The 16,572-nt window shown below is 47.1% G+C and overlaps 1 protein-coding gene across 2 annotated transcripts; it reads right to left on the bottom strand.

Moving 5' to 3' along the window:
- Window positions 1-480: 480 nt before the first annotated feature.
- LOC311101597 (fibroblast growth factor receptor homolog 1) lies at window positions 481-16,493 on the bottom strand. 2 transcript variants are annotated; one of them, XM_084142726.1, is made up of 11 exons: window positions 16,164-16,472; window positions 15,909-16,005; window positions 13,086-13,305; window positions 12,438-12,576; window positions 9,490-9,588; window positions 7,061-7,221; window positions 6,791-6,928; window positions 6,371-6,482; window positions 6,057-6,156; window positions 5,622-5,721; window positions 481-1,120 (listed from the first exon to the last, which is right to left on the bottom strand). In XM_084142726.1, exons 1-11 carry the CDS (start codon window positions 16,201-16,203, stop codon window positions 1,037-1,039), a joined length of 1,290 nt encoding a protein of 429 aa, XP_083998852.1. In that variant the 5' UTR covers window positions 16,204-16,472; the 3' UTR covers window positions 481-1,036. The 2 variants fall into 2 exon arrangements, with proteins under 2 accessions (XP_083998852.1, XP_083998853.1); XM_084142727.1 differs by lacking the exon at window positions 5,622-5,721 and having other exon boundaries at window positions 16,164-16,493.
- Between the last annotated feature and the right edge of the window lie 79 nt (window positions 16,494-16,572).

The following is a 16,572-nucleotide window of genomic DNA, read 5'->3' as shown; positions in this document are numbered from 1 at the left end:
AGAGGATCCACAGTGCAGGGAGAGACAGAGGATCCACAGAGAGGAGGACAGAGGATCCACAGTGCAGGGAGAGACAGGAAGAGAAGAAGAGGGGTGTAAATCATCAGTGCTAGAAGGAAATGACAGACAGGAAGAGGACTCAGAGTGGATTCAGAGACCGAACACTTTGGATTAAACCTCACCTGTGGATTTAAAGAAGTAGCCTAACACAGGGTCTGTAGATTACAGATCCAGGCCTAGGCTTCATCTCTGAACAACAAGGGACTAATCATATTATGTGTCCCAAATTGCACCCCATTCCCTATATAGTGCACTACTTTTGACCTGGGCCAATAGGGCTCTATGTAGGGAATAGGGTGCCATTTGGGACACAATCATACCGTGAAATGACTCCTGTTGAGGGGGCCAACGTGTGAGGTATACTGATCCTGTTGTGTGTACAGTGTGTTTACAACGGTATTAAAGAGACCAGTCCCAATTGGATGTTGAATTCAGACTTTATTGTCCCAGCAGGGAAATTCATTGTGCAGCAAAGAGTGCAAAGCTGCTCAACAAGAACTTCCACTTTTGTCATTGCGCGCTTCCCAAAATGGCACCCTATTCCCTATATAGTGCACTACTTACCCCATAGGGCTCTGGTCAAAAGTAGTGCATTATATAGGGAATAGTGTGCCATTTGGGATGCACCCATTGAGTGCTAATAGTCCCTGGGCCAAGATGACCCAGCCAATAAACCACTGTTATTATTAAACCTATTTTTTTTAATGAATAAAAATAGTATTTCCTGAAATATTACACAACTCATTGTTACTTCTTACAGTGTATTTACATCATTGGCAGTAGTGCCATAAGAACATGTATAATTAACAGAATATCTACTACAAATGATTTGAAATGATCATGAGCTTGCCTGAGATAGTAGACGTATATTGTTTACTTTATCACCAATCCAGATATCATATGTACAAGTATATCAGTTTAGATACAGCATCATCTCAAAGCTGACTGGAGTTGTCAATGTCTAGATGTACTAAATTCAGTACTGGTTGATTCTTTTTGAGTCGTGGCTGTCCATCCCTCCTGTTTCCAGGAGTCTTGGGTTCCCCACATCCACGTAATCCTATAAAGAGATGTGCATTCAATAAAAGAAGCTCTACGCAAGTCATTATGTACAGTTGAAGTCGGAAGTTTACATACACCTTAACCAAATACATTTAAACTCAGTGTTTCACAATTCCTGACATTTAATCCAAGTAAAAATTCCCTGTTTTAGGTCAGTTAGGATCACCACTTTATTTTAAGATTGTGAAATGTCAGAATAATATTAGAGAGAATGATTTATTTCAGCTTTTATTTCTAACATCACATTCCCAGTGGGTCAGAAGTTTACATACACTCAATTAGTATTTGGTAGCATTGCCTTTAAATTGTTTAATTTGGGTCAAACGTTTCGGGTAGCCTTCCACAAGCTTCCCACAATAAATTGGGTGAATTTTGGCCCATTCCTCCTGACAGAGCTGGTGTAACTGAGTCAGATTTGTATGCCTCCTTGCTCACACACGCCTTTTCAGTTCTGCCCACAAATGTTCTATAGGATTGAGGTCAGGGCTTTGCGATGGCCACTCCAATACCTTGACTTTGTTGTCCTTAAGCCCTTTTGCCACAACTTTGGAAGTATGCTTGGGGTCATTGTCCATTTGGAAGACCCATTTGCGACCAAGCTTTAACTTCCTGATTGATGTCTTGAGATGTAGCTTCAATATATCCACATAATTTTCCTTCCTCATGATGCCATCTATTTTGTGAAGTGCACCAGTCCCTCCTGCAGCAAAGCACCCCCACAGCATGATGCTGCCACCCCCGTGCTTCACGGTTGGGATGGTGTACTTCGGCTTACAAGCACCCCCTTTTTCCTCCAAACATAACGATGGTCATTATGGCCAAACAGTTCTATTTTTGTTTCATCAGACCAGAGGACATTTCTTCAAAAAGTACGATCTTTGTCCCCATGTGCAGTTGCAAACCGTAGTCTGGCTTTTTTATGGCGGTTTTGGAGCAGTGGCTTCTTCCTTGCTGAGCGGCCTTTCAGGTTATGTCGATATAGGACTAGTTTTACTGTGGATATAGATACTTTTGTACCTGTTTACTCCAGCATCTTCACAAGGTCCTTTGCTGCTGTTCTGGGATTGATTTGCACTTTTTGCACCAAAGTACGTTCAACTCTAGGAGACAGAACACGTCTCCTTCCTGAGCGGTATGACGGCTGCGTGGTCCCATGGTGTTTATACTTGCGTACTATAGTTTTTTTTTCAAATGAACGTGGTACCTTCAGGCTTTTAGAAATTGCTCCCAAGGATGAACCAGACTTGTGGAGGTCTACAATTTTCTTTCTGAGGTCTTGGCTGATTTCTTTTGATTTTCCCATGATGTCAAGCAAAGAGGCACTGAGTTTGAAGGTAGGCCTTGAAATACATCCACACTTACACCTCCAATTGACTCAAATGATGTCAATTAGCCTATCAGAAGCGTCTAAAGCCATGACATCATTTTCTGGAATTTTCCAAGCTGTTTAAAAGGCACAGTCAACTTAGTGTATGTAAACTTCTGACCCACTGGAATTGTGATACAGTGAATTATAAGTGAAATAATCTGTCTGTAAACAATTGTTGAAAAAAGTACTTGTGTCATGCACAAAGTAGATGTCCTAACCAACTTGCCAAAACTATAGTTTGTTAACAAGAAATGTGTGGAGTGGTTGAAAAACGAGTTTGAATGACTCCAACCTAAGTGTATGTAAACTTCCGACTTCAACTGTATCTAGATCATGCTACTACTGTGGGGTCTCCTACTGTGGGGTCTTCTACTGTGGGGGCCTCTACTGTGGGGTCTCCTACTGTGGGGTCTCCTACTGTGGGGTCTTCTACTGTGGGGTCTTCTACTGTGGGGTCTCCTACTGTGGGGTCTCCTACTGTGGGGTCTTCTACTGTGGGGTCTCCTACTGTGGGGTCTCCTACTGTGGGGTCTTCTACTGTGGGGCCTCCTACTGTGGGGCATCTACTGTGGGGCCTCTACTGTGGGGCCTCCTACTGTGGGGCCTCCTACTGTGGGGCCTCTACTGTGGGGCCTCCTACTGTGGGGCCTCTACTGTGGGGTCTCCTACTGTGGGGTCTTCTACTGTGGGGCCTCTACTGTGGGGTCTCCTACTGTGGGGTCTCCTACTGTGGGGCCTCTACTGTGGGGTCTTCTACTGTGGGGTCTCCTACTGTGGGGTCTTCTACTGTGGGGCCTCCTACTGTGGGGCATCTACTGTGGGGCCTCTACTGTGGGGCCTCCTACTGTGGGGCCTCCTACTGTGGGGCCTCTACTGTGGGGCCTCCTACTGTGGGGCCTCTACTGTGGGGTCTCCTACTGTGGGGTCTTCTACTGTGGGGCCTCTACTGTGGGGTCTCCTACTGTGGGGTCTCCTACTGTGGGGCCTCTACTGTGGGGCCTCTACTGTGGGGCCTCTACTGTGGGGCCTCTACTGTGGGGTCTTCTACTGTGGGGCCTCTACTGTGGGGTCTCCTACTGTGGGGTCTCCTACTGTGGGGCCTCTACTGTGGGGCCTCTACTGTGGGGCCTCTACTGTGGGGCCTCTACTGTGGGGCCTCCTACTGTGGGGCCTCCTACTGTGGGGCCTCTACTGTGGGGTCTCCTACTGTGGGGTCTCCTACTGTGGGGTCTCCTACTGTGGGGCCTCTACTGTGGGGTCTCCTACTGTGGGGTCTCCTACTGTGGGGTCTCCTACTGTGGGGTCTTCTACTGTGGGGTCTTCTACTGTGGGGTCTTCTACTGTGGGGCCTCTACTGTGGGGCCTCTACTGTGGGTCTAAAGTCACAGGACAGGTGTAACCTGCAGGATGCATACAGGAAGTTTTACTGCCTATAGTCAGTTCACATTTTATCATATCAGATGAAGGTAAAGAGACGAGGAGAGGAATACACTATTCTATTGGGATGCACCACATGACCAGAGAGAGGAATACACTATTCTATTGGGATGCACCACATGACCAGAGAGAAGAATACACTATTCTATTGGGATGCACCACATGACCAGAGAGAGGACAGAGAGAGAGAGAGAGAGAGAGGTGAAAGGTTAAACCATTGAACTAGAATCCTATAGACCAGTAGTCACCAACCGGTCGATCTCCAAGGCATCTCTAGTCGATCGCCGAACATTTAAGTGAAAACCCAACGATAAGCATTGTGTTCCTTTTTTTATTTTATTTGTCTGGCGGTTTTAGTTGCACCCGATTCAGCTGCACCGCGCGCCGGCTAGTTACAAATCAAGTGCACTATAGACCTACCACTGGCCAATCGGATGGCTCAGATTACCATGTCTGCAGTAACGTAGCAGGCGTAAAAGAAAGCCATTTAAGTTTTTACTCAGCACTTTCTATTCAACACTTTTATAAGCCATAAAATGAGCGTTCTCCCTACTTCCACTCAGCACTACAACCAGCACTGCAGATGTAATGAATGAGTAGGAGAGTGTATCTATAGGCTTGCATTGTTATTATTAGCGGCTTGGGTCTTTTTTAATATTGAGGAATATTTCACCTTTCTCTGGTCATCATAGGAGTAACAACATGAATTTGTGCATGAGGCAGAAATAATGCAGTGCGACTCGAGTTCCGCCATCAGCTGGAAGACTGAGTCCCCTTTTTGGTCGGTGTCAGTGGAGGAAAGGGAGAGCGGAGGGCTGCAGAGAGGCGGAGGAGCGGAGGGCTGCAGAGAGGCGGAGGAGCGGAGGGCTGCAGAGAGGCGGAGGAGCGGAGGGCTGCAGAGAGGCGGAGGAGCGGAGGGCTGCAGAGAGGCGGAGGAGCGGAGGGCTGCAGAGAGGCGGAGGAGCGGAGGGCTGCAGAGAGGCGGAGGAGCGGAGGGCTGCAGAGAGGCGGAGGAGCGGAGGGCTGCAGAGAGGCGGAGGAGCGGAGGGCTGCAGAGAGGCGGAGGAGCGGAGGGCTGCAGAGAGGCGGAGGAGCGGAGGGCTGCAGAGAGGCGGAGGAGCGGAGGGATGTTGAGAGGCGGACCCTCAGTCTGCTGTTCTCTCCCTCCGCTGAGACTGACCATCGGATGCAGGCACCATCAGCCCAGTAAAATAAAAATAAAAAGCAAATTGTTTAAATTCATGCTCACTCTGATCACTATTACCGGTGTGATCATAGCCGACCTCAAAAATGGTCTGAGAAGAACAACATTGTCAGGGAAATTCAAGCAAAGCCAATATACGGTGATAATTGTTTGGGCCTATAGCCTACTGCACAAACCTCATTACTACAGAACTGTTTTTATTAGGTTAATGTTGCACAGGGATATGTTTTTTTAAGTAATGTTAAAAAAAATTCTGAAAGTGATCTCGTCTCAAAAAAGGTTGGTGACCACTGCTATAGACGAATCCAAAATCCTAGAAGATTCTATTCCAACTGTCATAGAACTCCACAGAAGATTCTATTCCAACTGTCATAGAACTCCACAGAAGATTATATTCCAACTGTCATAGAACTCCACAGAAGAGATTCTATTCCAACTGTCATAGAACTCCACAGAGGAAGAAGAAGAGGTGGACGGAAGATGGCTCACTGAATCATTATCCATGACGTCCTCCAGGATTCTCACTATGTCTGTGAAGGACGGCCTGGAAGTGTAGGGTTCCATCCAGCAGTCTCGCATTATCTGCAGTCTGAGAGGGAGCGAGAGCGAGAGGGAGAGGGAGAGCTAGGACTGCATCCATAGGGCTTCTGTTCAAAAGTAGTGCACTAAATAATGAATTGGGAGCCATTTGTGACGAAGCCCCTAGAATACTTTCAACCTAAAAGCTTCATCCAGTATTCCACAGAGGGGCTTTGTGCATGCCTGGGTTGTGTTCAGGAAGGAGACATTATTTTAAACAAAGAGGTCCTACCTGAACTTGTCCAATAAGAACACAGATTTTTGTTTTGCTACATTGTGCCCTACTGAACATGGCACTGTCGCTGCGGTAACCACAACACTACCAATGATGTCACGGTCACTCACATCTCTGGCCTGCAGCCCTCGGGGTCTTTGTTCTTGTGACCGGCACAGATGTGATAGACCACGGCCTCTGGCGTCTCCAGGTTCAGGTACGGTAAGGTGCCTGCCAAACCACAAGCACCCACTGTTGTAATGTCCAAGGTGTTATAATCACATCGAATTTAGAATTTGTTCTAATTTACTTATCTGGGTAAATAAAGGGTTAGATTAATACAATCTCAGTCCTGTCATCATTATGCGCACTGGGCAGCCACCTATACAGGCTTGTAAATGATGGCAGACATTTTGTTTCCATTGTTTATGAACACAAAACTCACCAAATGTCTGCATCTCCCACAGCACGATGCCAAACGCCCACACATCCCCCTTGAAGCTGTAATAGTTGATTCTGAAGTACTCAGGGGGGTACCAGCGTAGGGGCACACGTTCCTACACACGTAACCGTACATTGGAAACAGTTACCCTTTAAAACTCACACCAAGACCATCATCACGTTTAGGGCCAGTTTCCTGCGACAGATTAAGCCTAATCCTGTCCTAAAAAGCATTGTCAATATCCCTGTGACTGGACTACCCCCCGAATTTGCTACAGTATGAAGTCATCTGACCCATAGGTGTTTCATGTGGTTTCTGTCAACATGTGTGCGTGTGACTGAACCCTGTGTGTGTGTGTGTGTGTGTGTGTGTGTGTGTGTGTGAATGTGTGTGTGTGTGTGTGTGTGTGTGTGTGTGACAGACCTGTGGGTGTTTCCTGCGGCTGCTGCGTCGGCTCCTCATGCGGGTCAGGTCTCTGGCCAGACCAAACTCTGACACCTTTACCTCCCAGGGAAACCTGCTCACCATGATGTTCCTGAGGGCCAGGTCACAGTGCACCACCTGAAACACAACACAGATCCCAGAACAGTTACTGTCTGTCTGTCTGTCTGAGTAAGGACAGGTCCAAGACCAGTAATGCCAGTGGCAGTTGGTGTCATAAGGAATGTGTGGGAGGAGGAGGAAACTGGGTACCATTTTGGATCGGAGGTGTTCCATGGCCAGTGCGATGTGATAGGATGCAATGGTGAGCAGGCTCTGTAGCTCAGGGTCATTGGCCAGCTTGTCTCTGTTGGTCTGAAGGAAGCTCCGCAGGGTTCCATAGCTCACAAACTCCATGATCAACACATAGGGTTCTGGGAGGACACACACAGGCACAAACACACACACACACACACACACACACACACACACACACACACACACACACACACACACACACACACACACACACACACACTACCATTAGAATTCAGCTTGCAGTAGTTGTAGGAAATATATTATAGATAAGGAGCCACTCTTTTTCTATTCTATATGGAGACAGACAATGTAAATGATGCAGACACATAGAGTGGTCAAAAATAGTACACTATAAAAGTAGGGTGTCGTTTGGGCCGCAACCCTGAATCAGCATGCGGCTCGTTTTCCCTCCTTACCCTCAGTGGAGTTCCAGTCCAGCAGCCGGAGGTGGTGTCTGTCCTTACCCTCAGTGGTGTTCCAGTCCAGCAGCCGGAGGTGGTGTCTGTCCTTACCCTCAGTGGTGTTCCAGTCCAGCAGCCGGAGGTGGTGTCTGTCCTTACCCTCAGTGGTGTTCCAATCCAGCAGCCGGAGGTGGTGTCTGTCCTTACCCTCAGTGGAGTTCCAGTCCAGCAGCCGGAGGTGGTGTCTGTCCTTACCCTCAGTGGAGTTCCAGTCCAGCAGCCGGAGGTGGTGTCTGTCCTTACCCTCAGTGGTGTTCCAGTCCAGCAGCCGGAGGTGGTGTCTGTCCTTACCCTCAGTGGTGTTCCAATCCAGCAGCCGGAGGTGGTGTCTGTCCTTACCCTCAGTGGAGTTCCAGTCCAGCAGCCGGAGGTGGTGTCTGTCCTTACCCTCAGTGGTGTTCCAGTCCAGCAGCCGGAGGTGGTGTCTGTCCTTACCCTCAGTGGAGTTCCAGTCCAGCAGCCGGAGGTGGTGTCTGTCCTTACCCTCAGTGGAGTTCCAGTCCAGCAGCCGGAGGTGGTGTCTGTCCTTACCCTCAGTGGTGTTCCAGTCCAGCAGCCGGAGGTGGTGTCTGTCCTTACCCTCAGTGGTGTTCCAGTCCAGCAGCCGGAGGTGGTGTCTGTCCTTACCCTCAGTGGAGTTCCAGTCCAGCAGCCGGAGGTGGTGTCTGTCCTTACCCTCAGTGGAGTTCCAGTCCAGCAGCCGGAGGTGGTGTCTGTCCTTACCCTCAGTGGTGTTCCAGTCCAGCAGCCGGAGGTGGTGTCTGTCCTTACCCTCAGTGGTGTTCCAGTCCAGCAGCCGGAGGTGGTGTCTGTCCTTACCCTCAGTGGTGTTCCAATCCAGCAGCCGGAGGTGGTGTCTGTCCTTACCCTCAGTGGAGTTCCAGTCCAGCAGCCGGAGGTGGTGTCTGTCCTTACCCTCAGTGGAGTTCCAGTCCAGCAGCCGGAGGTGGTGTCTGTCCTTACCCTCAGTGGAGTTCCAGTCCAGCAGCCGGAGGTGGTGTCTGTCCTTACCCTCAGTGGAGTTCCAGTCCAGCAGCCGGAGGTGGTGTCTGTCCTTACCCTCAGTGGTGTTCCAGTCCAGCAGCCGGAGGTGGTGTCTGTCCTTACCCTCAGTGGTGTTCCAGTCCAGCAGCCGGAGATGGTGTCTGTCCTTACCCTCAGTGGTGTTCCAGTCCAGCAGCCGGAGATGGTGTCTGTCCTTACCCTCAGTGGTGTTCCAGTCCAGCAGCCGGAGGTGGTGTCTGTCCTTACCCTCAGTGGAGTTCCAGTCCAGCAGCCGGAGGTGGTGTCTGTCCTTACCCTCAGTGGTGTTCCAGTCCAGCAGCCGGAGGTGGTGTCTGTCCTTACCCTCAGTGGAGTTCCAGTCCAGCAGCCAGAGGTGGTGTCTGTCCTTACCCTCAGTGGTGTTCCAGTCCAGCAGCCGGAGGTGGTGTCTGTCCTTACCCTCAGTGGTGTTCCAATCCAGCAGCCGGAGGTGGTGTCTGTCCTTACCCTCAGTGGAGTTCCAGTCCAGCAGCCGGAGGTGGTGTCTGTCCTTACCCTCAGTGGTGTTCCAGTCCAGCAGCCGGAGGTGGTGTCTGTCCTTACCCTCAGTGGAGTTCCAGTCCAGCAGCCGGAGGTGGTGTCTGTCCTTACCCTCAGTGGAGTTCCAGTCCAGCAGCCGGAGGTGGTGTCTGTCCTTACCCTCAGTGGAGTTCCAGTCCAGCAGCCGGAGGTGGTGTCTGTCCTTACCCTCAGTGGTGTTCCAGTCCAGCAGCCGGAGGTGGTGTCTGTCCTTACCCTCAGTGGAGTTCCAGTCCAGCAGCCGGAGGTGGTGTCTGTCCTTACCCTCAGTGGTGTTCCAGTCCAGCAGCCGGAGGTGGTGTCTGTCCTTACCCTTAGTGGTGTTCCAGTCCAGCAGATGGAGGTGGTGTCTGTCCTTACCCTCAGTGGAGTTCCAGTCCAGCAGCTGGAGAACATTATTGTGGTGCACCAGCTTCCTCATGATGGATACCTCCATCTCCACATGCTTAGGGGTCACACCTACAGGACAAAATGGATGCTATTAGTGAAAAACAGATTGAACTCTCAGGGTTCTACAGTGCCACCATTTGACTCGCATATGCCCCAAAATATCTTGCTGTGCGACCTGGAATTTTAATTTAGGAGCACCAGTGTGCATAGAACAATTAAGGATTCTAGCTTTAATACCTCAAATATTTTTAATTGTGCCCCTAAATGCATTTGTGTGCACCTACATTTCTCAAATTAGGCGCACATGTTCTTCTTGTAAAAGGTCAGCGTCCAGCCCTGGCTCTTTGTGTACGTTCCAAATAGCACGCTATTCCCTATACAGACCCTGGCCCCACTCTCCGAGGGTGTCTCTGGGAGAGTTGGGATATGCAAAAAACACACTTCCAATTCACACATGCGTATTAATATACACTTGTACATGTGTGAAATAGGACAAATATAAGCACCCACCAAATAATAATAATAATAATAATAATAATAATTATTATTATTATTATTGTTATTATTATTATTATTATTACTACTACTACTCCCGAGTGGCGCAGTGGTCTAAGGCACTGCATCGCAGTACTAGCTGTGCCACTAGAGATCCTGGTTCGAATCCAGGCTCTGTCGTAGCCTGCCGCGACCGGGAAACCCACGGGGCGGCGCACAATTGGTCCAGGGTAGGGGAGGGAATGGCCGGCAGGGATGTAGCTCAGTTGGTAGAGCACGCCAGGGTTGTGGGTTCGATTCCCCAGGGGGGCCAGTATGAAAAAATATATATATATATTTATATATACAGTGGGGAGAACAAGTATTTGATACACTGCCGATTTTGCAGGTTTTCCTACTTACAAAGCATGTAGAGGTCTGTCATTTTTTATCATAGGTACACTTCAACTGTGAGAGACGGAATCTAAAACGAAAATCCAGAAAATCACATTGTATGATTTTTAAGTAATTAATTTGCATTTTATTGCATGACATAAGTATTTGATACATCAGAAAAGCAGAACTTAATATTTGGTACAGAAACCTTTGTTTGCAATTACAGAGATCATACGTTTCCTGTAGGTCTTGACCAGGTTTGCACACACTGCAGCAGGGATTTTGGCCCACTCCTCCATACAGACCTTCTCCAGATCCTTCAGGTTTCGGGGCTGTCGCTGGGCAATACAGACTTTCAGCTCCCTCCAAAGATTTTCTATTGGGTTCAGGTCTGGAGACTGGCTAGGCCACTCCAGGACCTTGAGATGCTTCTTACGGAGCCACTCCTTAGTTGCCCTGGCTGTGTGTTTCGGGTCGTTGTCATGCTGGAAGACCCAGCCACGACCCATCTTCAATGCTCTTACTGAGGGAAGGAGGTTGTTGGCCAAGATCTCACGATACATGGCCCCATCCATCCTCCCCTCAATACGGTGCAGTCGTCCTGTCCCCTTTGCAGAAAAGCATCCCCAAAGAATGATGTTTCCACCTCCATGCTTCACGGTTGGGATGGTGTTCTTGGGGTTGTACTCATCCTTCTTCTTCCTCCAAACACGGCGAGTGGAGTTTAGACCAAAAAGCTATATTTTTGTCTCATCAGACCACATGACCTTCTCCCATTCCTCCTCTGGATCATCCAGATGGTCATTGGCAAACCAGACGGGCCTGGACATGCGCTGGCTTGAGCAGGGGGACCTTGCGTGCGCTGCAGAATTTTTTATCCATGACGCCGTAGTGTGTTACTAATGGTTTTCTTTGAGACTGTGGTCCCAGCTCTCTTCAGGTCATTGACCAGGTCCTGCCGTGTAGTTCTGGGCTGATCCCTCACCTTCCTCATGATCATTGATGCCCCACGAGGTGAGATCTTGCATGGAGCCCCAGACCGAGGTTGATTGACCGTCATCTTGAACTTCTTCCATTTTCTAATAATTGCGCCAACAGTTGTTGCCTTCTCACCAAGCTGCTTGCCTATTGTCCTATAGCCCATCCCAGCCTTGTGCAGGTCTACAATTTTATCCCTGATGTCCTTACACAGCTCTCTGGTCTTGGCCATTGTGGAGAGGTTGGAGTCTGTTTGATTGAGTGTGTGGACAGGTGTCTTTTATACAGGTAACAAGTTCAAACAGGTGCAGTTAATACAGGTAATGAGTGGAGAACAGGAGGGCTTCTTAAAGAAAAACTAACAGGTCTGTGAGAGCCGGAATTCTTACTGGTTGGTTGGTGATCAAATACTTATGTCATGCAATAAAATGCAAATGAATTACTTAAAAATCATACAATGTGATTTTCTGGATTTTTGTTTTGGATTCCGTCTCTCACAGTTGAAGTGTACCTATGATAAAAATGACAGACCTCTACATGCTTTGTAAGTAGGAAAACCTGCAAAATCGGCAGTGTATCAAATACTTGTTCTCCCCACTGTATATATATATACTAACTAATATATACTAACTGACAAAAAATAAATAAAAATAATTCCTTATACAGTGCACTATTTTTGACCAGGACCCATAATATAGAGCACTGGGGAATAGGCTGCCATTTGGGATGCAACCTTTGTGACCTTTCACCCCACTAAAGCAGTGTCTCATTGCCTCCTCAGTCTCAATGGACATTTAATCTCTGATCATTATGGGTATAAGATTATCAACTGTTTATCAGTGGTTGAGGAGTGTACTGGTGGTAGCGTAGCCTAGCCTAGCATACCCTCTTTGGTAATCTGGTGGTAGCCTAGCATAGCCTCTTTGGTAATCTGGTGGTAGCCTAGCCTAGCATAGCCTCTTTGGTAATCTGGTGGTAGCCTAGCCTAGCCTAGCATACCCTCTTTGGTGATCTGGTGGTAGCCTAGCATAGCCTCTTTGGTGATCTGGTGGTAGCCTAGCCTACTGTACCCTCTTTGGTGATCTTGCAGGTGAACATGCCGTGGCCCTTGCAGGTTCCCCGTGTCATCCTGGCCTTGTAGAAGGCTCCCTCCTTCCCTGCCTTGATGAGCTGCAGCAGACTGAGGTCTGACTTGGTGAAGCGGGGACCCTGGAGATAATCACATCGACTTACTCAACTTTGTATGATTTTTAAACTGCATACAACAGTGGAGGCTGGGGGGAGAAGCTATAGGAGGACGGGCTCATTGTAATGGCTGGAATGGAATCAATGGAACAGAGAAAACGTGTGGTTTCCATGGTTTCCATGTGTTTGATACCGTTCCATTTATTCCATTCCAGCCATTACAATGAGCCCCTCCCACCAGCCTCCTCTGATATAAAATCTGGTTATTACCTACTGTACATCATCCATGTACACTGTCTGTAGATCCTGTCTGTGTGTGTGTGTGCCTGCGTGTGTGTGTGTGTGTGTGTGTGTGTGTGTGCTTGCACGTGTGTATAGTCCTATGTGTGTGTATATGTGTGTATATATGTGTGTGTGTGTATGTGTGTGTGTGTATGTATGTATGTATGTATGTATGTATGTATGTATGTATGTGTGTATGTGTATGTGTGTGTGTGTGTGTGTGTGTGTGTGTGTAGAATATGTATGTGTACCTGTTGTAGCGGCCTCCATGGCAGTCTGGTAGTGACAGACCTGGTCTTGTTTCCTTGTAGTGGTGTCTGCTCCTCAGGGTCCTCTTTCCCCAGTCTCTCTGTGAAGGTAACGGGGCAAGGGGAAGCAGGCGAGAGAACCGGGGAGTCTGGAGTGGAAACTACATTTCCCAGAGGCCTTCCTCCTCGCAGGTCCCGAATGATCCGCTCCAAGGAACGATACCTGACAACAGGCAAAAGGGAGGATGTTCTACGAATGGATGGTCCATATGGGAATGGCTGACAGAAAATATACTATGTAGTACAGTGCCTTCGGAAAGTATTCAGACCCCTTGACATTTTCCACATTTTGTTAGGTTACAGCCTTATTCTAAAATGTATTACATTGTTGTTTCCCCTCATCAATCTACACACAATACCCCATAATGACAAAGCAAAAACTGGTTTTTAGAAATGTTTGCACGTTGTTTGCACATTTATATAAAAAAAAACATTTACATAAGTATTCCGACCCTTTACTCAGTACTTTGTTGAAGCACCTTTGGCAGCGATTACAGCATCGAGTCTTCTTGGGTATGACGCTACAAGCTTGGCACACCTGTTTTTGGGGAGTTTCTCCCATTCTTCTCTGCAGATCCTCTCAAGCTCTGTCAGGTTGGATTGGGAGCGTTGCTGCACAGCTATTTTCAGGTCTCTCCAGAGATGTTCGATCGAGTTCAAGTCCGGGCTCTGGCTGGGCCACTCAAGGACATTCAGAGACTTGTCCCGAAGCCACTCCTGCGTTGTCTTGGCTTAGAGTCATTGTCCTGTTGGAAGGTGAACCTTCGCCCCAGTCTGAGGTCCTGAGCACTCTGGAGCAGGTTTTCATCAAGGATCTATCTGTACTTTGCTCCGTTAATCTTTTCCTCAATCCTGACTATTCTTCCAGTCCCTGCCGATAAAAGACATCCCCACAGCATGATGCTGCCACCCCCATGCTTCACCGTAGGGATGGTGCCAGGTTTCCTCCAGACGTGACGCTTGGCATTCAGGCCAAAGACTTCAATCTTGGTTTCATCAGACCAGAGAATCTTGTTTCTCATGGTCTGAGAGTCTTTAGGTGCCTTTCGGCAAACTCCAAGCGGGCAGTCATGTGCCTTTTACTGAGGAGTGGCTTCCGTCTGGCCACTCTACCATAAAGGCCTGATGGGTGGAGTGCTGCAGAGATGGTTGTCCTTCTGGAAGGTTCTCCCATCTCCACAGAGGAACTCTAGAGCACTGTCAGGTGTGTGCCTTTCCAAATCATGTCCAATGAATTGAATTTACCACAGGTGGACTCCAATCAAGTTGTAGAAATATCTCAAGGATGATCAATGGAAACAGGATGCACCTGAGCTCAACTTCGAGTCTCATAGCAAAGGGTCTGAGTACTTAACCCTTAGGGTTAGGTTACTTTACATAAATGTGCAAACATTTATAACAACCTGTTTTCGCTTTGTCATTATGGGGTATTGTGTGTAGATTGCTGAGGAATTTGTTTTATTTAATCCATTTTAGAATAAGGCTGTAACGTAACAAAATGTGGAAAAAGTCAAGGGGTCTGAATACTTTCCGAAGGTATATACACTACCAGACAAAAGTTGACACACACCTACTCATTCAAGGGTTTTTCTTTAATTTTCAAAATTTTTTACATTGTAGAATAATAGTGAAGACATCAAAACTATGAAATAACACAAGCAATGATGGAGTTTCGTTTGTCTTTGCTTATTTGAGCTGTTCTTGCCATAATATGGACTTGGTCTTTTACCAAATAGGGCTATCTTCTGTATACCCCCCCCCCCCCCCCCTACCTTGTCACAACACAACTGATTGACTCAAACGCATTAAGAAAGAAATTCCACAAATTAACTTTTAAGAAGGCACACCTGTTAATTGAAATGCATTCCAGGTGACTACCTCATGAAGCTGGTTGAGCAAAGCTCATCAAGGCAAATGGTGGCTACTTTGAAGAATCTCAAAAATATAAAATATATTTTGATTTGTTTAACACTTTTTTGGTTACTACATGATTCCATATGTGTTATTTCATAGTTTTGATGTCTTCACTATTATTCTACAATGTAGAAAATAGTAAAAATTAAGAAAAACCGTAGAATGAGTAGGTGTGTCCAAACTTTTGACTGGTACGGGTATATAAATATATATTGACAGAAAAATATATTGTGGATTGGAAATGATGCAGACAATTACATTGATTTAAGCTACAATCTATCTGTAATATTAAAGCTGATCTTCCCCCTAAAGAGTTTTAATAGAAAAACAACTAGGAGACTTTCGGACTTCATTTGGAAGCTCCTCTACTCCTTGTTGCTTTTCTCTGCAGCCTTCATAGTAAATGTTTCATTCAGGAATGAGTTTGAGGTGTATCCAGCCCTATTCATCTCAATTTCCAACCCATTCTTTAAGTTACAAGTATAATTTAAGTCATCATCAAAACACAGATGGTATACTGTTGCCTGAAAATTGTTTTTTGCTAACCTTTCTCCCAGTTATCCAAAACACAATTATTCTAATGTTCAAGTTCACCATTTTCCAGTATGATTTCCATGGACATTTTTGTAACTCTTTTTGGACCCGGTTTATAAATTTAATTCCAAAATTGCCGAGGGTTGTTACTTTGCAGTTGTTGTAGATGCAGTGCTTGGCCCTTTCTGAATCTGTACAGTCTAAGTCTATACAGCTTTCAGAGGACCTACTAGCTCACTTAACTTCAAACTGCAATGTTTAACCTAGTAGTAGAATACAGACCATTTCTCACAAACCCATTGAGGTGAGCCGTCTTACTTTTTCAGCCACAGAGTCCCCAGCACTATGAAGACCAGGACGGTGAGTAGAAACACCCCGATAAGGAGGTAGTGAGGTAGGTCCATGCCAAACGAGGCTTTAGGTACACACACACACACACACACACAAAATAGGTCACACGATGTAAAGCAATGTGCTTAATCTGTTTCAGACATATAATTATTTACATAACATTACATGGAGGTATAGGCTCAATTCCATTCCAAATTATCCCATTTCAGGTGAACAACTCACTTGGGATTTGGGTGGTTGAATTGTTCAAGGAGGCCGCCATGTCATCCAGTCACAAGTCCCTTGTTCATGTAGACAGACAGCATTGCCAGTGACGAGTCACAAGTCCTTGTAAAGGAACAAAGAACTCCACCTACCTACTCGTCTAACCCCAACCCTACCCGTCTGTCCTCTTACAAGGGCCCCTGGTGAGGGTACATCTGCTCCATAACACACTCCACATCAAAGGTAAACTGGCACTGCCTAGCAATAGACTCAGACAACGTCTAGGCCTAACTCACTGATTCTCTGTAGACAGTGATATCCTGCTATTGTGTTTCTCTGCTCGTCTCCGAGACCCTGAGAGAAAGTCAGACCCCTTGAAGAGAAGACACACCCGTTGAGAGGAAACAGAGAACACATCATCATGTCC

Source organism: Coregonus lavaretus (assembly GCF_964263955.1).
Source record: "Coregonus lavaretus genome assembly, chromosome: 26".
In the NCBI taxonomy this organism is placed as follows: Eukaryota; Metazoa; Chordata; class Actinopteri; order Salmoniformes; family Salmonidae; genus Coregonus; species Coregonus lavaretus.
Note: the sequence above shows the minus strand (reverse complement) of the source record. Positions and strands in the feature narration are given on the sequence as shown.